The 17,567-nt window shown below is 34.7% G+C and overlaps 2 protein-coding genes across 2 annotated transcripts in view; one reads left to right on the top strand and one right to left on the bottom strand.

The window, feature by feature from the left end:
- Positions 1 to 68: 68 nt before the first annotated feature.
- On the bottom strand, positions 69 to 13,980 carry LOC144977402 (ras-related protein Rab-2). Its single transcript, XM_078922580.1, has 8 exons — positions 13,850 to 13,980; positions 12,858 to 12,929; positions 12,460 to 12,527; positions 11,058 to 11,140; positions 9,827 to 9,919; positions 9,082 to 9,193; positions 5,575 to 5,643; positions 69 to 3,887 (listed from the first exon to the last, which is right to left on the bottom strand). The coding sequence occupies exons 1-8, from the start codon at positions 13,893 to 13,895 to the stop codon at positions 3,792 to 3,794; spliced, it is 639 nt and encodes a 212-aa protein (XP_078778706.1). The 5' UTR covers positions 13,896 to 13,980; the 3' UTR covers positions 69 to 3,791.
- A 265-nt stretch (positions 13,981 to 14,245) lies between these two features.
- The window catches only part of LOC144977401 (UPF0434 protein Rleg2_3773-like), a 4,688-nt gene continuing 1,366 nt past the window's right edge, over positions 14,246 to 17,567 (top strand). Inside the window, exons 1-3 of the mRNA XM_078922579.1 lie at positions 14,246 to 14,596; positions 16,287 to 16,416; positions 17,282 to 17,567. The exon at positions 17,282 to 17,567 is cut by the window's right edge and continues 1,366 nt beyond it. Of these exons, the coding sequence (XP_078778705.1) occupies positions 14,560 to 14,596; positions 16,287 to 16,416; positions 17,282 to 17,426 (312 nt within the window). The 5' untranslated portion in view covers positions 14,246 to 14,559 and the 3' untranslated portion in view covers positions 17,427 to 17,567. The remainder of the gene's footprint in view (positions 14,597 to 16,286; positions 16,417 to 17,281) is intronic.

Here is a 17,567-nt window from a genome sequence, read left to right as displayed (position 1 = left end):
TGTTAATTAAATTGCAGCTTCCATTCAATTTGATGATTGTTATGGATAAAACAAAACAACCCCCCAACTTTTTATATCTGAGTTTATTTCATTAGTTCAAATTTTAGAATCTGAAATCAAATAAAGATCTATTAATATTTATAATGATATAAGCCAGTAAATAAAAACAACAAAATAAAATAAAATATAATGACTTAATTTCAAATTGCAAAAATTAATAAATTGGTGAAACAAAAAGTTTAAAAAAAAAATGAAATAAGCTATTTCAGATTTTTTTTTCTTTTACGAAATTGGATTGCGGACAGTTAATAAATTAATTAACAAATCAAATAATAAAAAAAGCAAAGGGAAAAAAAAAAAAATACAATTCTTGTGCCTAAAGAAAATCACTATGCTATATCTGAGTAAATTAAAAACTGTCCTTATTCAAATATATAAATGTATTGTTTTGTATATTGAATTGAATTATTATTATGATTTGAATTCAAACAATAAACATGATTACATTAAATGACTGATCACAATGAGCAGACTACTACATTCATTCCACAAAAAGTGAAGGAAAGAGGAAAAAGAGGAAATCGTAAAAGAAACGAACTGAAGAATGGAATTATGGAATGACACTGGCAAGTACAACAAAACAACAACACACAGAAAGGAAAAGGATATTGCACTTGGTACTACAGACTCCCTGCTGTGTAATCATCACCACTGACCTAAAAACGACACAACACGCAGTTTTACTCATGACAGCCGCTGGTAAAATGGAAGGTGTGGATGCGAGTTGGCTGACAGAAATGACAATTTAGCTTGTACCAGTGAAACGTTTGACGACCTAGACATTCTATCAGCTCGCCATCCAAAAACAGGTTCCATTAAATCTTTTATTTCAAGAGAAATCTTTTAACCCATCTTAACAGCTTGTCAAAATTAACTAAGACTACACTTACACTGCTTGATTTAATGCGTGTTAGGAAATTACATTTTTTATTATTTATTACAATAGGTAAAGGACTTGCCTTGACAACAAGCAAATGTTTTACTTTCTGGTTTCACCAACGGATTTACTCACATTTCCCACTCAGACTGAGATTGAGACGGTTGTTATAAATGAAGTAAGTAGCGGCCATAACACTAAACCACGAGGTCAAATTAATTTTCATTATTCATTGTGAAAATCGACATTGAATCGATGAGAGAGGCCAAATGGAACATTTCACATTTATCTAAAATCCGTGGTTTAGTTTGATAAGTTTTGATTCCACCTCCAGGAATTAAAACAAAGACAAAAATTAACAAGTTTGTAATTTACAATCGGTACAATCCTATCCTCGGAGCAGGGAATCCATAATTACGATAGAAACAAATATGAGAGTATAGTTATAAATATCCACTTACACACATAAAATGTTGGTGAGCTTTATGGTACAGTTACAATAGTTCAATGAAAGTTCGATGAGGGGGGAGAAGGAAGTTAACAAGACATATGAAATGACTGACAACACAATTAATTAATGAAACAGTGAAGAGAGCAAGGAAAGAATGTTACATATTTTACAATATATATAATATTGTCCTTTTTTACTCCACTGTTTACTTCGTTAATACTCGCTCTTGTCATGAAAAAGAAAATCATCAAATCCATTTGACTTTTCCGTACTCCTTGAACAATATTCATATTATTAACAATAGCAACACAATAAAATACAATTAAAATATCAAACAAAAATGACCAAAATTATGAATAAAACTTGAAATCAAAACAGACAAAAGTTTAAAAAGAAAAGAAAAAGAGAGAGCAGTCACTCAATCAATGACAAATGACACCTTTTTTTTTCTTCTCATTCATCCAATACAAGAAGGGAAGAGATTCTTGCTTTCAACACAACAACGACACCAAGGTCTCATCTTATCAATACCAAACATAACAATGGCAAAAATGTCAAAAATTTACGACTATAACTATAATCTCGTCTTCTTCGTACTAAATTAATACTGTCATCACAATTCCAAAAGTTTTTAACGATTCTTCTATAGTAACTGATTTTACAATCAAAACATTTAAAAAAAGACCCTGTTTAAAAAGCAAATACATTTTCTAATGTTTAATTTGGGATTTCCATACTGTGCAGTTTTCAATTGGATTCATCCAATTAAACAAAGTGCACAAACCAAAACTGCAATTTTAAAGGAGAAAAGAATTGTCATTGGACAATTTAAAAAACAATAATCAAAATCAAAATTTAAAAAACAATAATCAAAATCAAACCAAAAACGTGTCACCCTGCAGACACACATACACTATACACAACAACCATCAACGACTTTTTATTACCATGGAATGAAATATTGTCATAATAATAATAATATTAGTATAAATAATAACAATGACTTTCACACGTTGCTACAAGAAAGTGACATGACATTATATCATTAAGTTAATGTTACATTCAAAATATACAAAGAATGATTTAATATTGAAACTTGAACAAAACACCCTACCAGTCTCATAGCCACAATGCTAACAACCTTGTGTTTAAAAAATGTATATAATTCATCATACGCATGTACACATTTGGGTGAGGATCTTACTCATTATCCAATTTCTATAGTTTTTAAAAGAAATATCATATACTTTTTCAGTGTCCTGAAACAGTTTAATTCGTATCATGAACTAACAGTTCATGTTGAGAATTCAATATGATATTACTTCATTGGGACAAATCGGATTTATATACCGAATTACCCTCTGAAAAGCACATTGCTGAGAACAGTTGTGTCATCTATCTATGGTATTAGAATCATTTATTAGGGGAGAGAAAGATGAACATGCAACTATGCATGCTGAGCTAAAATTCTCCAAAATTTCTCATGAAATTCCTTTTTATTTATGGATTGAACACATATTTTTCTGTTCAAATCTTACTAATTTTGTATTTCTGTTGTACACATTTTCATGGGCAAAGGTTGGCAGCACTGCTCAGTAATAAATTACAAAATCTAAAAGCTTTTTCAATTTCAATGTGGTCCAAGGGAGTGCATCATTATGATGAGACATCGTTAAATAAAATATGAAAGGAAACAAAAAAACCAAAAGGAATAAAAAAATAATTTTTTTAATTGAATGAGAAGATAATAATTTCAAATTGACCCCATTATCGCTCAGTCATTACTTCATTTCCCGACACAAGAAAGACATTTCAATCACAAATGTTGTAAATCAAAAAAAAGATATGCTCACTTAATCCAAAACGTTACACTCGGCCCTAAAATAGAAACCCCATTATCACAGCTCTTATTTCTAGTCTTACACTAACTTGTCTAAATAACTCCTTTCTTTCACAGCTGACCCACCTAAAAGTTTACTTTCCAAATGCAGGAACTCCAGTACATACTATCAAAAAAACCCAAAAAACCCTTAATATCAATCACATTTTTTTTAAAAATAATTTTATTCCATCTTCAAAATCCTACAACCTTCCCATTATTCTATTTTCTCATTTTATATCCAAATAAGAAACAAACCAGCATATTTTCTAAACAAAAAAAAAAAAACAAACAAAAATATGGTGCTGACTTAATACCAACCTTTTCTTCCTCTGACATAATGTATGCATCAATCATTGAATTTACAATAAAATCATAACAAAAAATAAAATTTAAAAAAACGAAACAAAACAGTCTCCAGGCGAGAATGGAGTGCCAAACTGTGAGGAAGTATGATGAATGGCATTTGCTGTAAGCTCTAGGTAGGTGGGAACCCTTGTCATCGGGATTCTTGCTTGACCCACTCAACAACAGCCTCCACCCTGGCTACCACCACTGCCTCCTGATGGCATGTTCTGATTGGCCGGAGAATGCTGAGGCCCAATTTTTATGCCATTAGCCTGAAATTGGACAATGATGATTTTTGAATATATTTTTTTAAACATAAGTGCGTAACTGAAACCATTTGAACCTATTTTTTTAAAAAATAAATAAATAAATTTAAAAAAAAAAAAAAAAAAAAAAAAAAAAAATATATATATATATATATATATATATATATATATATATATATATATATATATATAAGAGATAGAGAAGAAGAGAGAGAGAGAGAGAGAGAGAGAGAGAGAGAGAGAGAGAGAGAGAGAGAGAGAGAGAGAGAGAGAAAATATATCAGTTGACAAGACAAAACAAACCAAAACAAAACATTTGACATTATTTCCATTATAATGACAAACACTTCATTCCGTCTTTTCATATTTCCATGTAATTGCTTTGAATAGATGGACAGTTAGTTTGTTTTTAAGGATTCTACAGTGCTTGCCACGCTTTTAGGTCATTCAGTGCCTGTCAAAATGAAATCAAACTATTCAGGACCTGTAAGCGTATTTGTATTTATTTGGGTGTAGGTATATGAGAGTTTTCAAACATGTGTTCTTAATTCATTATTCTTGTCTCTTTCATTTTTACACAACGGCTGAAAAACAACTATACAAATTTTACGGATTATTCATTATTAACTGGTCTTACTTCCATTTGGCTTTACCACTACCCATGTGTACATTGATTTGGAATATCCAAATTGTCCTACAACCATTGCATGCCAGTGTGTATGTCAGGAGTGCCCAAGTGATGCTTATAAAAGTCAGTGGATGTCAGTGTGTATGTCAGGAGTGTCTGAGTGATGCTTATAAAAGTCAGCAGGCATGTCAGGAGTGTCTGAGTGATCCTTATAAAAGTCAGTGGATGTCAGTGGGTGTGTCAGGAGTGTCTGAGTGATCCTTATAAAAGTCAGTGGATGTCAGTGGGTATGTCAGGAGTGTCTGAGTGATCCTTATAAAAGTCAGTGGATGTCAGTGGGCATGTCAGGAGTGTCTGAGTGATCCTTATAAAAGTCAGTGGATGTCAGTGTGTATGTCAGGAGTGTCTGAGTGATGCTTATAAAAGTCAGTGGATGCCAGTGTGTATGTCAGGAGTGTCTGAGTGATGCTTATAAAAGTAGTGGATGTCAGTGTGTATGTCAGGAGTGCCCGACAAACTATTTTGTGTTTACTTGAAAAAGCCCAAAGGCTGAAACGTTGTTTGTTTTGAGTTGTGCATTCATGAGTCAGATTTACTCCCTTTATCTTTATCTCCATTTTATTGACTCATTTAGGCACCTCTAGTTATTGGTTTTAGAAGTCAGGAGTGCCTGAGTGATCCTTATAAAATTCAGTGGATGTCAGTGTGTATGTCAGGAGTGCCTGAGTGATCCTTATAAAAGTCAATGGATGTCAGTGTGTTTGTCAGGAGTGCCTGATTGGGGGTTGAGGTGGCCAAGTGGTTGAGACATTGAACTGTGGCCTGGAAAGTTCCCAGTTCGAGCCCTGCTTCAGGCACTTTCGTATTTTTCCTTGGGCAAAATCATTAGCCTCCAATCTGCTAAATTAGGACAACAAAGGTGATTCCTGTTGACATCAGATGTGTGTTTGATGGATTATCTACATTTTTTCATGGAAAGCCTCTGGAATGACATCTAACGATGCTACTCGGAAGGGCGCAATTTAATCATTTTAAAAAATATCCTTACTTAAATATAATACTCACCTCATTGTTGATGTCAAATACACCATCTTGAATCTTCTGGTATATTTCCTTGGCTGTGTTGATAAAAGCCTGAAATAAAAGGGGTAAAAAAAAAAAAATTATGATGAAAAACATATGCCAGACCTGCCTACCTGAAATTTTCAAAATTCTTATTTTTTCTAGGAGATAAAAAATCATTGTCACTATAGTCAACCTTGTTAATTTTGAAGGGTTTTACAGCATTTACGACACATTAAGGTCATATCAGCGCCAGTAAAAAGGAATGAAATTACAATTAAAGCACCCAAGAAAAGGCAAGACAAAGGAGAATTGGTACAAATAGGAAACGGATGTAGATTCCAAGAGCACACTATCAAAGTACTTAGTTTAAGAATACCTAAAAGTCTTGACCAGACTCAAGCACACAGTCTTCACCAAGAGTAAAACACTCAAATTTATGTTTACAAATCATATATAGTATGTAAACAAAAACATAATACAGTGCATAATAACAGAGAGAGAGATGATTTACAAAACGAAAAATATCAATCTCCCAAAACTATACATTTGTTTGTTTTCCTCCCAGCTAGGGTCAGAACAACACCAAGCAATCTCATCCCAAGACAAAGACAAAGTTGGAAAGCTGATAGGGGGGGGGGGGAGATAGTTAGTCAAAATCAAACAATTTACTCACACAAGAATTAAATAACACCTCAAAATTATTCAATCTGGCATCAACGTTAATTTTCAAAAAGTTTTAATGACTTACAGATGCTCGTCAAGTTCTGAATTTGGAGCTAAAATCATGTAATTATATGAATGTTACGCAATAGCAGGAAGATCTGTTATGGTACAGCCATAGGGATTTTGCTTTGTAACCTGTAGGTATAGAGTTGGACAGACACCAGACGTGAAATGGCCTTGAGCCAGGCATCTGGCCCTAATTTACAGTTGCTGATACCCAGGATTTCTTAGCTTCCCCTTGCAATATACTTGAGCTTTTATATAGCGCAACATCCACTAAGCATGCTCAAAGCACTTTACAAAGGGTCCCTGACCAACAGCAACGAGTAACATGTAGAACGAGACATGACGCCTGTTAGGAAATATTACAATTTTTCCGACAGAGACAATGCTGTTAACGGATCGGTACTCATTTTACACATGAGTATGATGATAGAATGTGAGTAAAGAGCTTTTTCCAAAGACTCAACTATGTATCGAGCGAGGTTCTAACCCAGGACCATGGGTGAAAGTTAACGGGCATCAATTTGCCTGAAAGACAGACTGGTGAAGCCGGTTTGCCTGAAAAAGATGCTAATTTAATTTTTTGCGATCTGCGACTCACCAGTTGAGTGCCAATCTTTCCAGAGTGAATAGTGTATTTAATTCTATGATCCTAAAAGTGTTTTGTTTGTTTATTTTAGCAAAAAAAAAAAAGAAAAGAAAAAAGTATTTAGTCTGCACTATTGAAAACATAATCTATATATAAAAGGTAATACCAAACCCAAAGCAAAATAAATGATCTTTGTCATTTAAACACTCATTCGTAGCAATCTCTAGTGATTACAGTATTGCCTGGTTTATGGAGACACTAATATATGTCATCGCTTTAAATTTATATAGTAAAAGGCTGAGCAATTGCAATACCAAGGGCTATTACAATTCGAAACACCCCAAAGAAGTGATCAAGAGACCCCAACCATGGTACTTGTTTTGATGCTAGTGTTGGTATGGGTTGTAGTAGCGATGATGCTCTAGTGGTCATGGTGATAATGATGTGGTGGTAGTGGTTGTGGCAGTGTCAATGCTGTGATGGTGGTTCTGGCAATGGTGACTACTACTACTACTTTTGGTTCAAATATGGGAAATACCAACCTATGTAATATACCTACAGCGTTCTTACAGCTCCCCCTTTAATAATAATAATTTTAAAAATAGACTCATTCAATATATTAAAGGAAAAAAAAATATTAAAGAAAAAAAATATAAATTTAAACAGTATTTTCAGTTGTATCATAAAGGGAAATAACCCATTTATGTTTATGGGCAATACAGTCCTTGATTGAAGGCTTCATTGTCAAAGACGTTGTTTCTATTTTATTTTCACTTGTCAAGTTCTATTTAACAAGAAGTAGAAGCTTAAATGAGATCTGAGACCATTTGAAGTATAAAATAAGCTTATATGCATAATTCATTGCATATATTCAAAAGTGGTGTGAAAGGTTACAGTGAAAGCCAGCGTTTAATAACCATCTGAAAAGATAAATATAGTACAAACTGTGACAGATCAGCTGATGTGTCCGCTGTAAACAGATCAAATGTATAACAGAAAAGTGACACATGTGTTCAATTGTCACCTTTGAAAGAAAATTAAATAGTTTACATAGGACTGGTGCATCGGTATTTCCTTGTATTAAAAGTGAACGTTCTGGTGGTACAATCATGATAAAGCCGCAGAAGAGTCAAAATGCAGACAGGCGATTATTACATTTACTAAAAAAACGGAATTTCCGGCATATGCCGGCGAACTTTCGTCCATGCCCAGGACCTTCTGATCCGAAAGCGAGTGCCATACCATTAGACCACAATTATAGGTCTCAAATCAGAATTTTCAAAAAGGAGGAATATTTCATGGTTTTGCGGAATGCCTGTTTTATCATAAATAACGTGAGCAATACGTGCCTATTGTTGAAAATACTGGTAGGTAAAATATAGAATTATTAACATGCAAATCATACAATAAAAAGGAAAAAGATTATTAAAGAACTAATAAACATGGATAAGTCCTTGGCAACTAACCAGACTGTTTCCAATGATCTTTTAATATGGATAGATACTACTGAGGGCCTGGACCCCATGCGGGAGAAAATAGCGGAGGACTTGAAATAGTGGAAATCCCCTAAATTGGCCAAAATTTGAGACGAATAGCAATACACTTTAAACACAAACTTCCCATTGATGAATAAAAGGAATTTTCTTACTTTATCTTTATAATAATTTCTGGAAGTCAAACTTACAATTAAACAAGTAATTTCAATAAATTTATTATTTCAAGTATATATTTTTACAAAATACAATCTGACTTTTACTTCTTCAAATTCACAGACAATATGTTTCACTCTATTTAAACCAAAGCAAAAAATTATCATTAATATTTTTTTTTAAAACCCAAAAATTCAACAACAGCAGCAAAACATCCATTAAAATTTTTTAAAAATAAATAAATAATTAGTTATGTTTTGAATCACATGTCTACATATTTTGCAGCCTAATCTAGTCCCTTGATTGGTGACAAAATAGTAATTACAAGGACGGAAACACATGGGACCATCATCTAAGTGTCGTGGCTTGTGTGAATCAGTTTGGTGTGATTTGAGACTTCCCTTCACTCGTAGAAACCACCGAGCTATGAGAAATGTTGTTTATGTATACATTGTCTTTATAATAGTATTATTCACGAAGTTTGGCCACAACTAAGGGACAGAATCAGTGACAAATAATACCCTGCTGGTCTAAGACACCTACCTCCTCTACATTGGCAGCTGTTTTTGCGGAAGTTTCCATGAAAATGAGACCGTGCTCACGGGCAAATGCTTCTCCTTCCTCCTTCTTTACCTCTCTACGGGCCTCCAGATCACTGAGATACACATAAACAAAGCCATTGTTACAAACAGACATAATGATTACAGTCATAAATAGTCATTTAATATTTCTTTAACATAAAGATAAAGCAGGGGAAAAAACAGGGATGCCAAAGATTTAATTTTTTTAAAAATAAATAAATAAATAAATTTAAAATGAAAATGAGCAAAGGCATCACATGTCACCTAAAACGAACCTTAGTAAACGAACTAACAAAAACATCTCTCTTAACTCTCCCCTTTCTATGTATGGGGCCTTTGTTGTATCAACATAAATGAAGTCACATCTGCCAGGACCCCAAATATCTGAGTTTAGGGACAGCATTGTTCAGCGGTACAGTCCTTGCTTCGTACCCGAAAGATACCGAGTTCAATCACCCGTCGCTGCGATGTGTGGCCTTGAGCAAGTCACCTCGCCCTAGCTCAATTTGAGGTGGTGCATTGTGGCTGATGCCTGGGTTATTCCAGTGTTTTCTTGGAATAGACCCTAGACAAATTTCCCCTATGGGATGAATAACAGGAACTCTATTTAATTTTTATTAATTTCAATGCTAAGTCTAAGCTTCCTGGGCAGCTGATTTTCCTCTGTGCTAATAGAATAGACAGGAAACAGTAAGACAATATCAGACCTCTTGTTTCCAATGAGCATGATGACCATGTTCGAGTTGGAATGTTGTCTTGCATCCTCTAACCAGGTAGTCAAATGATTGAAAGTGTCACGTCTGAAATGAATGAATTTTATTTCTTAAATCACATAATCAGTCTAAGCGACATTATTGTATAAACATTCATATGTTACACAAAGTTCTCTCCAAAGCAATGACATCCAATTTACATATTTCTAACATTATATACTCTTGTATAAGATACCACTTTTTGACAAACACTTCAGTATGTAAGATCACCATGCATCTTAACGATGGAGTACTTATAAACTTCCCATCACTCTTTGCAACATACCTCAGGGCTGCCAACATCAGCACACACAAAAAAAAAAAAAAGCGACTAAGATTGCTTGTCAAAAAGAGTAATATTTGGAGAAAAAATGTACAATTTGAAAATATACCCTCTCAATCGTTTCACTCCCTGTCGATGGGTAACAATGGATACAAATAATTTTTGTACCAATTTTGTGTGGGCGAAAAATTTCAGGAAACTCAGGAAAACTTAACAACTATTAAAAACATGTCGGAGCATGCCAAGCAACAGAATTAAAACAACTATGCATTGAAAAAATTTTGATTTTCATGAGAAAAAGCATACAATCTGATAAAGGTGAAAAAAGCATACATATGCTTTTTTGGTGCACAGTTGGCTGCCCTGCTACCTCCTCCCAACTTAAGCCACACCATTATCTTTCTCTCTCTCTCTCTCTATCACCCCATCTCCCCTCTCTGTCTTTGATTTTCATTATCTGTTATTGTAAATTTATACAAATTATCTGGCCACTTTATCATACAACCTGGAAAACAAAAAGAAACAAATAAAACTAAACAAAAAATGGCAGTGTCTTGCATCCAGAACGATAGTGCGGGTAAGTGAAATTCTATGAGAGAACGGTACTTACATAAAGTGCAATATTTCTACTTTATTCAAAAGATTTGTGACCTTAAATTATTTCAGCTATCCATTTCTGGTTAATATAAATTTTCATTAATATTCCTCTTGATCAAAATTACAAAGTCAGAACTAATACAAATTTAGATGCAAGAAAAATACCAAAACAACAATAATAAAATAAAATAAAATAATTTTTTTAAAAATACATTAAATCCATTTGAAAGACAATTTTGCATTTGGGTATTCAATTCAATTAGTGGAACGCCACCACTATTCACACACATTTGACCTTTTCCTTACCTGGTAATATCGTACACTAGCAATGCCCCAGCAGCTCCTCTATAGTAAGACCTTGTGATAGATCTAAATGATTCTTGACCAGCCTGAAAAACAAATAGCAATTAATAATAAATTGGCAAGAACAAGAAGGAAAATTATGTTAATGAAATTAAATTTGAAACTAAAAACTGTAAAACGAATTTGAAACCAATTTTGACAAATAATTCCAAGCCTTGCAATTTCAAAACAAGGACAAATTTGTCTGGAGTTGACAATGTTCCATTTCTTAATAAATTTCCTTTCATGTTATGGCCTTCCAATTGTGTTCCATTAGGCTGTTATTGAATAGGATTCGATAGTCTGATGTCACATCTGTCTAGCAACCAGCAGATTTGTTCTAATCAAAGAAAATCTGTACTTTTATTCTTCATGCTGGCTTGAACTTATCACATGTCATGTGATCAGAATGTATAAAAGTCAAAACATGATCAGATTCATGATGTTTTTCTCCTCTGGATACACGCTTATGCTTATCGGAGAAGTATTTCATTAGGGCGGTGATGGAGATAATGAAGTCCACCGTTGTACCAATAGTTAAGAACCAGTTACTATGCATCACTGTGAGGGAAGTGACATCACAACTGTTGATCCCTATTGTGCAATATCTTCGACTTTCAATATAAGTTCATGAGGAAGACATCCACTCTTGCCAGTCCTCGTCGATACATTGTCATAGTCTCAAGCTTTGAGAAAACAACACAATGTCCATAGATGATGTACACATCACATGAATCACAACATAAAAGAAATAGGCTAGAGTAGTTCCCTGGCTTCTACGATTGTTTTGAATATTTTCGGGCACTCAGGGTCGACATCTTTGGGGGAGCTAAATACAGACTAGTGTAAAAATCCATTGACTACAATACAACCCCCCCCCCCCCCCCCCCACACACACACACATACCAAAAAAAAAACCCCAAAAAAAAACAACTTAAGCATTTACATAGCACAATATTCACCAAATATGCTCAAAGTTCTTTACAAGGGGTCCCTAGTCAACCACAACACTTTACATGTAGGATAAAACATGATGCCTGTTAGGACAGAGAACGTTGTTAAGAGAGCGTTGTTAACCGCTAGGTACTCATTTTACACCTGAGTGCAGTGGGAGAATGTGAGTAAAGAGTCCTTTCCAAATAATCAAAACTATGCACCACTAAAAGAGAGGACTCAAACCCTGGACCTTCCAATCTGAAGGGGAGTGTCATACCACTAGACCAAATTGCCGAAATTTAAAAAAAAAACAAATAAACAAGACAACAACAAAAAACAACCCCCCCCCCCCTTAAAAAAAAACAAAAAAAAAAAAAACAAAACAAACAAACAAACAACAGACTATAAAGCAATGCAAATCAAGACTCACTGTGTCCCAGATCTGAAGTTTGATTTGCTTGCCATCAATAGTGATCATCCGTGCACCAAACTCAACACCTGATTTACAGAGGATAAAAAATTAACATTGTTCTAATACAAGACTATGATTGCAATAATAATAATAATAATAATAATAATAATAATAATAATAATAATAATAATAATAATAATACTGATACAATGCAATCTGAATAAATACTTATTTTAGGGGCACATCTGTTCAATACAATATAAGCCAAATATCAGCTATACGAGTACAAGTTTTGAAGTGAGTAGAGAGCTTCAATTCAGGCACATCCTCTATTAAATTCCTTGAATTAGCAATGAAAAAGAGCTGAGAATCATCTCCACGTCTATAAATTTCCTATCACACAAAGTAACACTTACCAATGGTGAGATCATGTACGGGCTGAAACCTTTTGTCTGTAAACTGAAGTAAAAGGCATGACTTTCCCACACCTGTAATAAAAAAAAAAAAAAATATTGTCATGGTTATGGAATCAAATATTATTCTTTATCTAATTATAAGATACCTCCCACTATAACTACAATATATAAATTATTCATTACTTCTTCCAAAGCAATAAGAAACGCAAAGGGCATTATAATTTTATAAATATTATTTATTATTAAAAGTAGCTTCGCATCCTTGAACTTGAAAGAGGATAAATTTGATAAATAATTCTGTGACACGGTCTCTTCAGTTAAGCTGCATTGAATTCCGTAGAAAAACTTGATTTACCTGGGGATCATATAACGCAATGGTAATGCCAATGCTATCTTTGTGTGACACTGTTTACTGTTGTAGTGTGTTGTGTTAGTGTAATGAATATTGGTTTCTCTTACTCATTTGATGTCATTAGATTTCAACAACAGCTTTTGAGTTAAGAAGAACGGCAATAAAATTAAAACTTTTAACGAATAGAAATAAATTCAGGCTGGGTAACAAGTGCGAAGCTGCTCGATTTCAATCAGCTGTGGCTGTAAAATGGTGGGACAGTTGGAAGGGGGGGGGGGGGGGGGGGGGGGGGGGGGGGGAATCAGCTGAATCAGCTGGGACATCGACATCAGTTCCTCGTATAATTATTGACTGTGTCAACCCTGACTCACATTTTTTAAACAAGTACAATAAAACATTGAGACAAAATAGCTAGGTAATTATGTCCACGATCGAGACAAATATCTTTTTGGTAAATAAATAAAACATTAATAACAAAGGCAGCATTCCATTCATTACATTGTCGGCCATGATGGATTCTATTTCTTTCCCTATTACGCATCGCTTTGTGACCACAATGCACATCACTTGATAAAAGTTTAGGTCGTATCTAACAACTTCTAACGCAACATACATAATGTTGATTTTAAAGTGGTTATACCTGTATCTCCAATGATGATGTACTTAAATAAATAAGCGTAAGACATTTTGTGGGCTTTACTTTGTTGATGATGTCAACTGCTGCGATTCTGTGTGACGTCACTTTTCGGAAATCAACAGCCACATAAAATTAGAAGGATTCCATGCATCTCTTTTGTGGTAATGTGGAGTAGCAGCTGATTGAACTAAACTAACTTTTTAAAATAAACCGGCAACATATTAATGCAACCCTAAAAATAATTTTTCTAGAGAAATCTGACAATTTTATATCCCCCTGCACGAATGCATGCACTTTTATCCGTTCAATCTTTTGATCGGAAAATCTAACAATTTTCAATACGTAAAGCTAGACTACATGGATACACTTAATAAGAGGTAAACAAACCACAACGATGTGCCTACTTTCATTTTCTAAGAGAATTACTGACAACAGTGACACTCTTATGTTTAGCTCATATTATAGAGACATCTCCATGGTTTAGCTAGATTTCCATTCTGAAGAAAAAACGGAAAAAAGGATACCCAGCTATCAAATTCACCTATCCATGTTTGTTGATGTTAAAGAAGCCAAGAAGTGAAAGGAAGTATTTACTGCCTTTTTTGCAGTTTGCAGATTTCGTCGTAGTCGTAAAGTCAAAGTCAAAGTCAACAATAACAAAGTCAAAGTGAAAGTGAACGTTCTCTCTGCTGTGGACTGTGACCTCGATCATCATGCGGCAATACCTTCTTCACCCTTTTAAAATATCAAGTAAGCAATAATTTGTTTGAAAGTCTTTTGGAAATGTACCACCCGTTGTCCTTGCTGTCATACTGGCTTGTTAGTAGGAGTAGGGCACTACCGCAAACTCGGGGACCCGAATAATTTAGGGGTTTTTCATTGTTAGTATTGTCAGCAGATGGATTTAAAATTTAGTTATTAAATGCTGTGCTGCAATGCTGACTGGTGCCAAAAATTTGGCCCAATCTGCATCACTGTCACCAGTCAGTCATATTCACTAGTCACTAGTGAGGAACAGAGATTGATCCCGGATGAAGTCGATATTTGTATGACCCACCCAGCAGTGATTGGGTAGCTGGGTCTGTTCAATATGGTGGAAGAACTTTGCGATAGACTATCGTCCTCTCCAAATGATAGCCAACAGTTGATATTGTCCTTAGAATCCACGTTGTAATTGCCCACTTCATGTAATAACCTGGTACTCATGTGTAAGAATATTTTTCATAATTGAAAATTGAAAATGCTCCTCTAATAATAAGCACCCTACTTTTAGCCCCAAATTCAATAACCCGTTCTCTCACAAAAGAAGCCATCATATTCAGGAATTTGATTCATTAACACGCATCTCAATGATTACAAAAGCACACATGTGGTAGTAATGGATGAAATGTCTTATAGTGGGGCTATATACTTCTATGAATTTATCTTGTACTTAAAATCAGCAGAGACACAGTGCATCACAGTTAATCTGGCATATGTAAGACACTCTGTCCGAGCAGACAAGGTGTGAAAGGATATTTGTAGTTGTCTAAATGAATCTGTTCTTTACAAGACGTTGCAAGACTTTCCAAAACTCTTTCACTCTTGTGTCTGTATGGCCAAAATGGTTCACATTTACCAGATTGAACTATTGTCACTGAGATACAAAAGAAGTGTTTGCTATGTCTCTCATTCAAATGCAAGATGAATCCATAGATAGTGTCACCAAGTAAGCCATATCATTATTACAGTGTAATGTGTTACTGATAATGGCTTGATATGGTTAGATGTTTTGGTTGGAATCGGGTGAATGGCTTTGTCTAAGACAAAATATGGGGTAGCGTGGCTCAGTAGTACAGTCTTTGCTTCATATCCGAAAGGTACCGAGTTTGATCACACACCGCTGTGCTGTGTGGTCTTGAGCAAATCACCTTGCCTTAGCTCAATTTGCGGTGCTGCACTATGGCTAACGCCTAGGTTATTCCAGTCTCCCCTAGGCAGGAATAGACCATAGAGACAAATTTTTCCTATGGGATGAATAAAGAGAATTTTATTTTTATTTATTTTATTTAAAACACAAAGCAAGACAGAGGTTGGTTTTTCATCAGTGACTTGCTTCATTGTAGTCCTGGTGATAATAGGTGTACATACTGTGTTATACTTTTAATTGCTGGCCTCTCACCGTCATCACTTTGATAGGCTGTGCAAAGACTAAAATCAAAGGCATGTTCCATAGATGAAGCAAAGTGAAACAAAAAGCTAGCTTAGCTGGAGCTTTGTGTTGCACAAACTTTAATTTGCCAGTCGATTGCTGCTACACTTGTTTGCAAAACTAGCTTTTTGTCTCACCTACAAACACGTCGGAGTATCCCCATAATGGGGTAAGTAGGCCTTTTATGCCATTGCTTTTGTGCCTATTATAATATAATTATAACAAGTGTTTTTTTTTTTTTTTCAACAGGAACTATGAAGCAGATGTGGAGAGTTCAACCATTACATCTTTCTTCAATTCTGATGACAGATAAAAAGCCTGCATTTGATCCGCAGCTTCTGGATATCCTTGCATGTCCACTTTCTAAGAAACCATTGCGGTAAGTAGAAGGTCGAGCGATAGTAAAGTTCAAAGAATGTGGTAAGATCTTTTCCATGTACAAAAGCAATTGCTTGCTATCCTTTGGATAGGATGCTAATTTATAGTAAAGTACTTTTTGCAGGATATAGATAACAGAACCAGCTATCCAATCACAGTTGGGTGAACAGGGGAGATGGGAGAGAGAGAGAGGGGTTGGGGGTTAGAAAAAAAATCTCGACTGCACCCAGGATCGATCTCTCTGTGTGAAACGAGTGGTCTATCAACTGAGCCATTGGGACCCCCTGAGGTAAGTAGAATATTAAGTGATAGTAAAGATCAAAGGATGTGATTAGATTTATTTAATGTGTGACCCACCTCCTCAAACTACTATTATGTCTTGGTGTATTTGATGCTTAATAGTGATTTTATAGTATAAATGATAAGTGAGGTGAAATCTTATTTATTTGTTACTTTAAGTAGTGCTGATGGTATTATTATTACTACTACTACTACTACTACTACTACTACTACTACTACTACTACTACTACTACTACTACTACTACTACTACTACTACTACTACTACTACTACAACCACTACTACTACTACCGGTACTACTTCAACAACTACTACTACTACTACTACTACTACTACTACTACTACTACTACTACTACTACTACTACTACTACTATTACTACTACAACTACTACTACTACCACCACTACTACTACTACTACTACTACTACTACTACTACTACTACTACTACTACTACTACTACCGCTACTTCAACAACTACTACTATTACTTGTACTATTGCTCCTACTACTTCAAACACCATCATGACAGAATGTCATATCTATATTTCCTATACATTTCCATCAGGTATGATCTTGCAAACAATGAACTGGTATGCGATGAGATCGGAGTGGCCTATCCCATCATTGACGGCATACCTAATCTCAATCCAATACACGGCCGAATGCTTAACAAGGGGACATCACCCAATGATGGAAACAGCAGCAGATGATATTTATTGTTGTACAGACACGTTGCTTAATTTCTTGTTCAACACTAAGTTTTCTTTATGATAGTAAGAAAGTTTGTATTTATTCCATCCATTCCTTCGACACATCACCAAACAAGTGTTTGGCTTGAGAAAAGAGAAGAA

This window comes from Berghia stephanieae, chromosome 7, assembly GCF_034508935.2.
Source record: "Berghia stephanieae isolate SIO BIC M18660-M18661 chromosome 7, UCSD_Bste_1.3, whole genome shotgun sequence".
In the NCBI taxonomy this organism is placed as follows: domain Eukaryota; kingdom Metazoa; phylum Mollusca; class Gastropoda; order Nudibranchia; family Aeolidiidae; genus Berghia; species Berghia stephanieae.
Note: the sequence above shows the minus strand (reverse complement) of the source record. Positions and strands in the feature narration are given on the sequence as shown.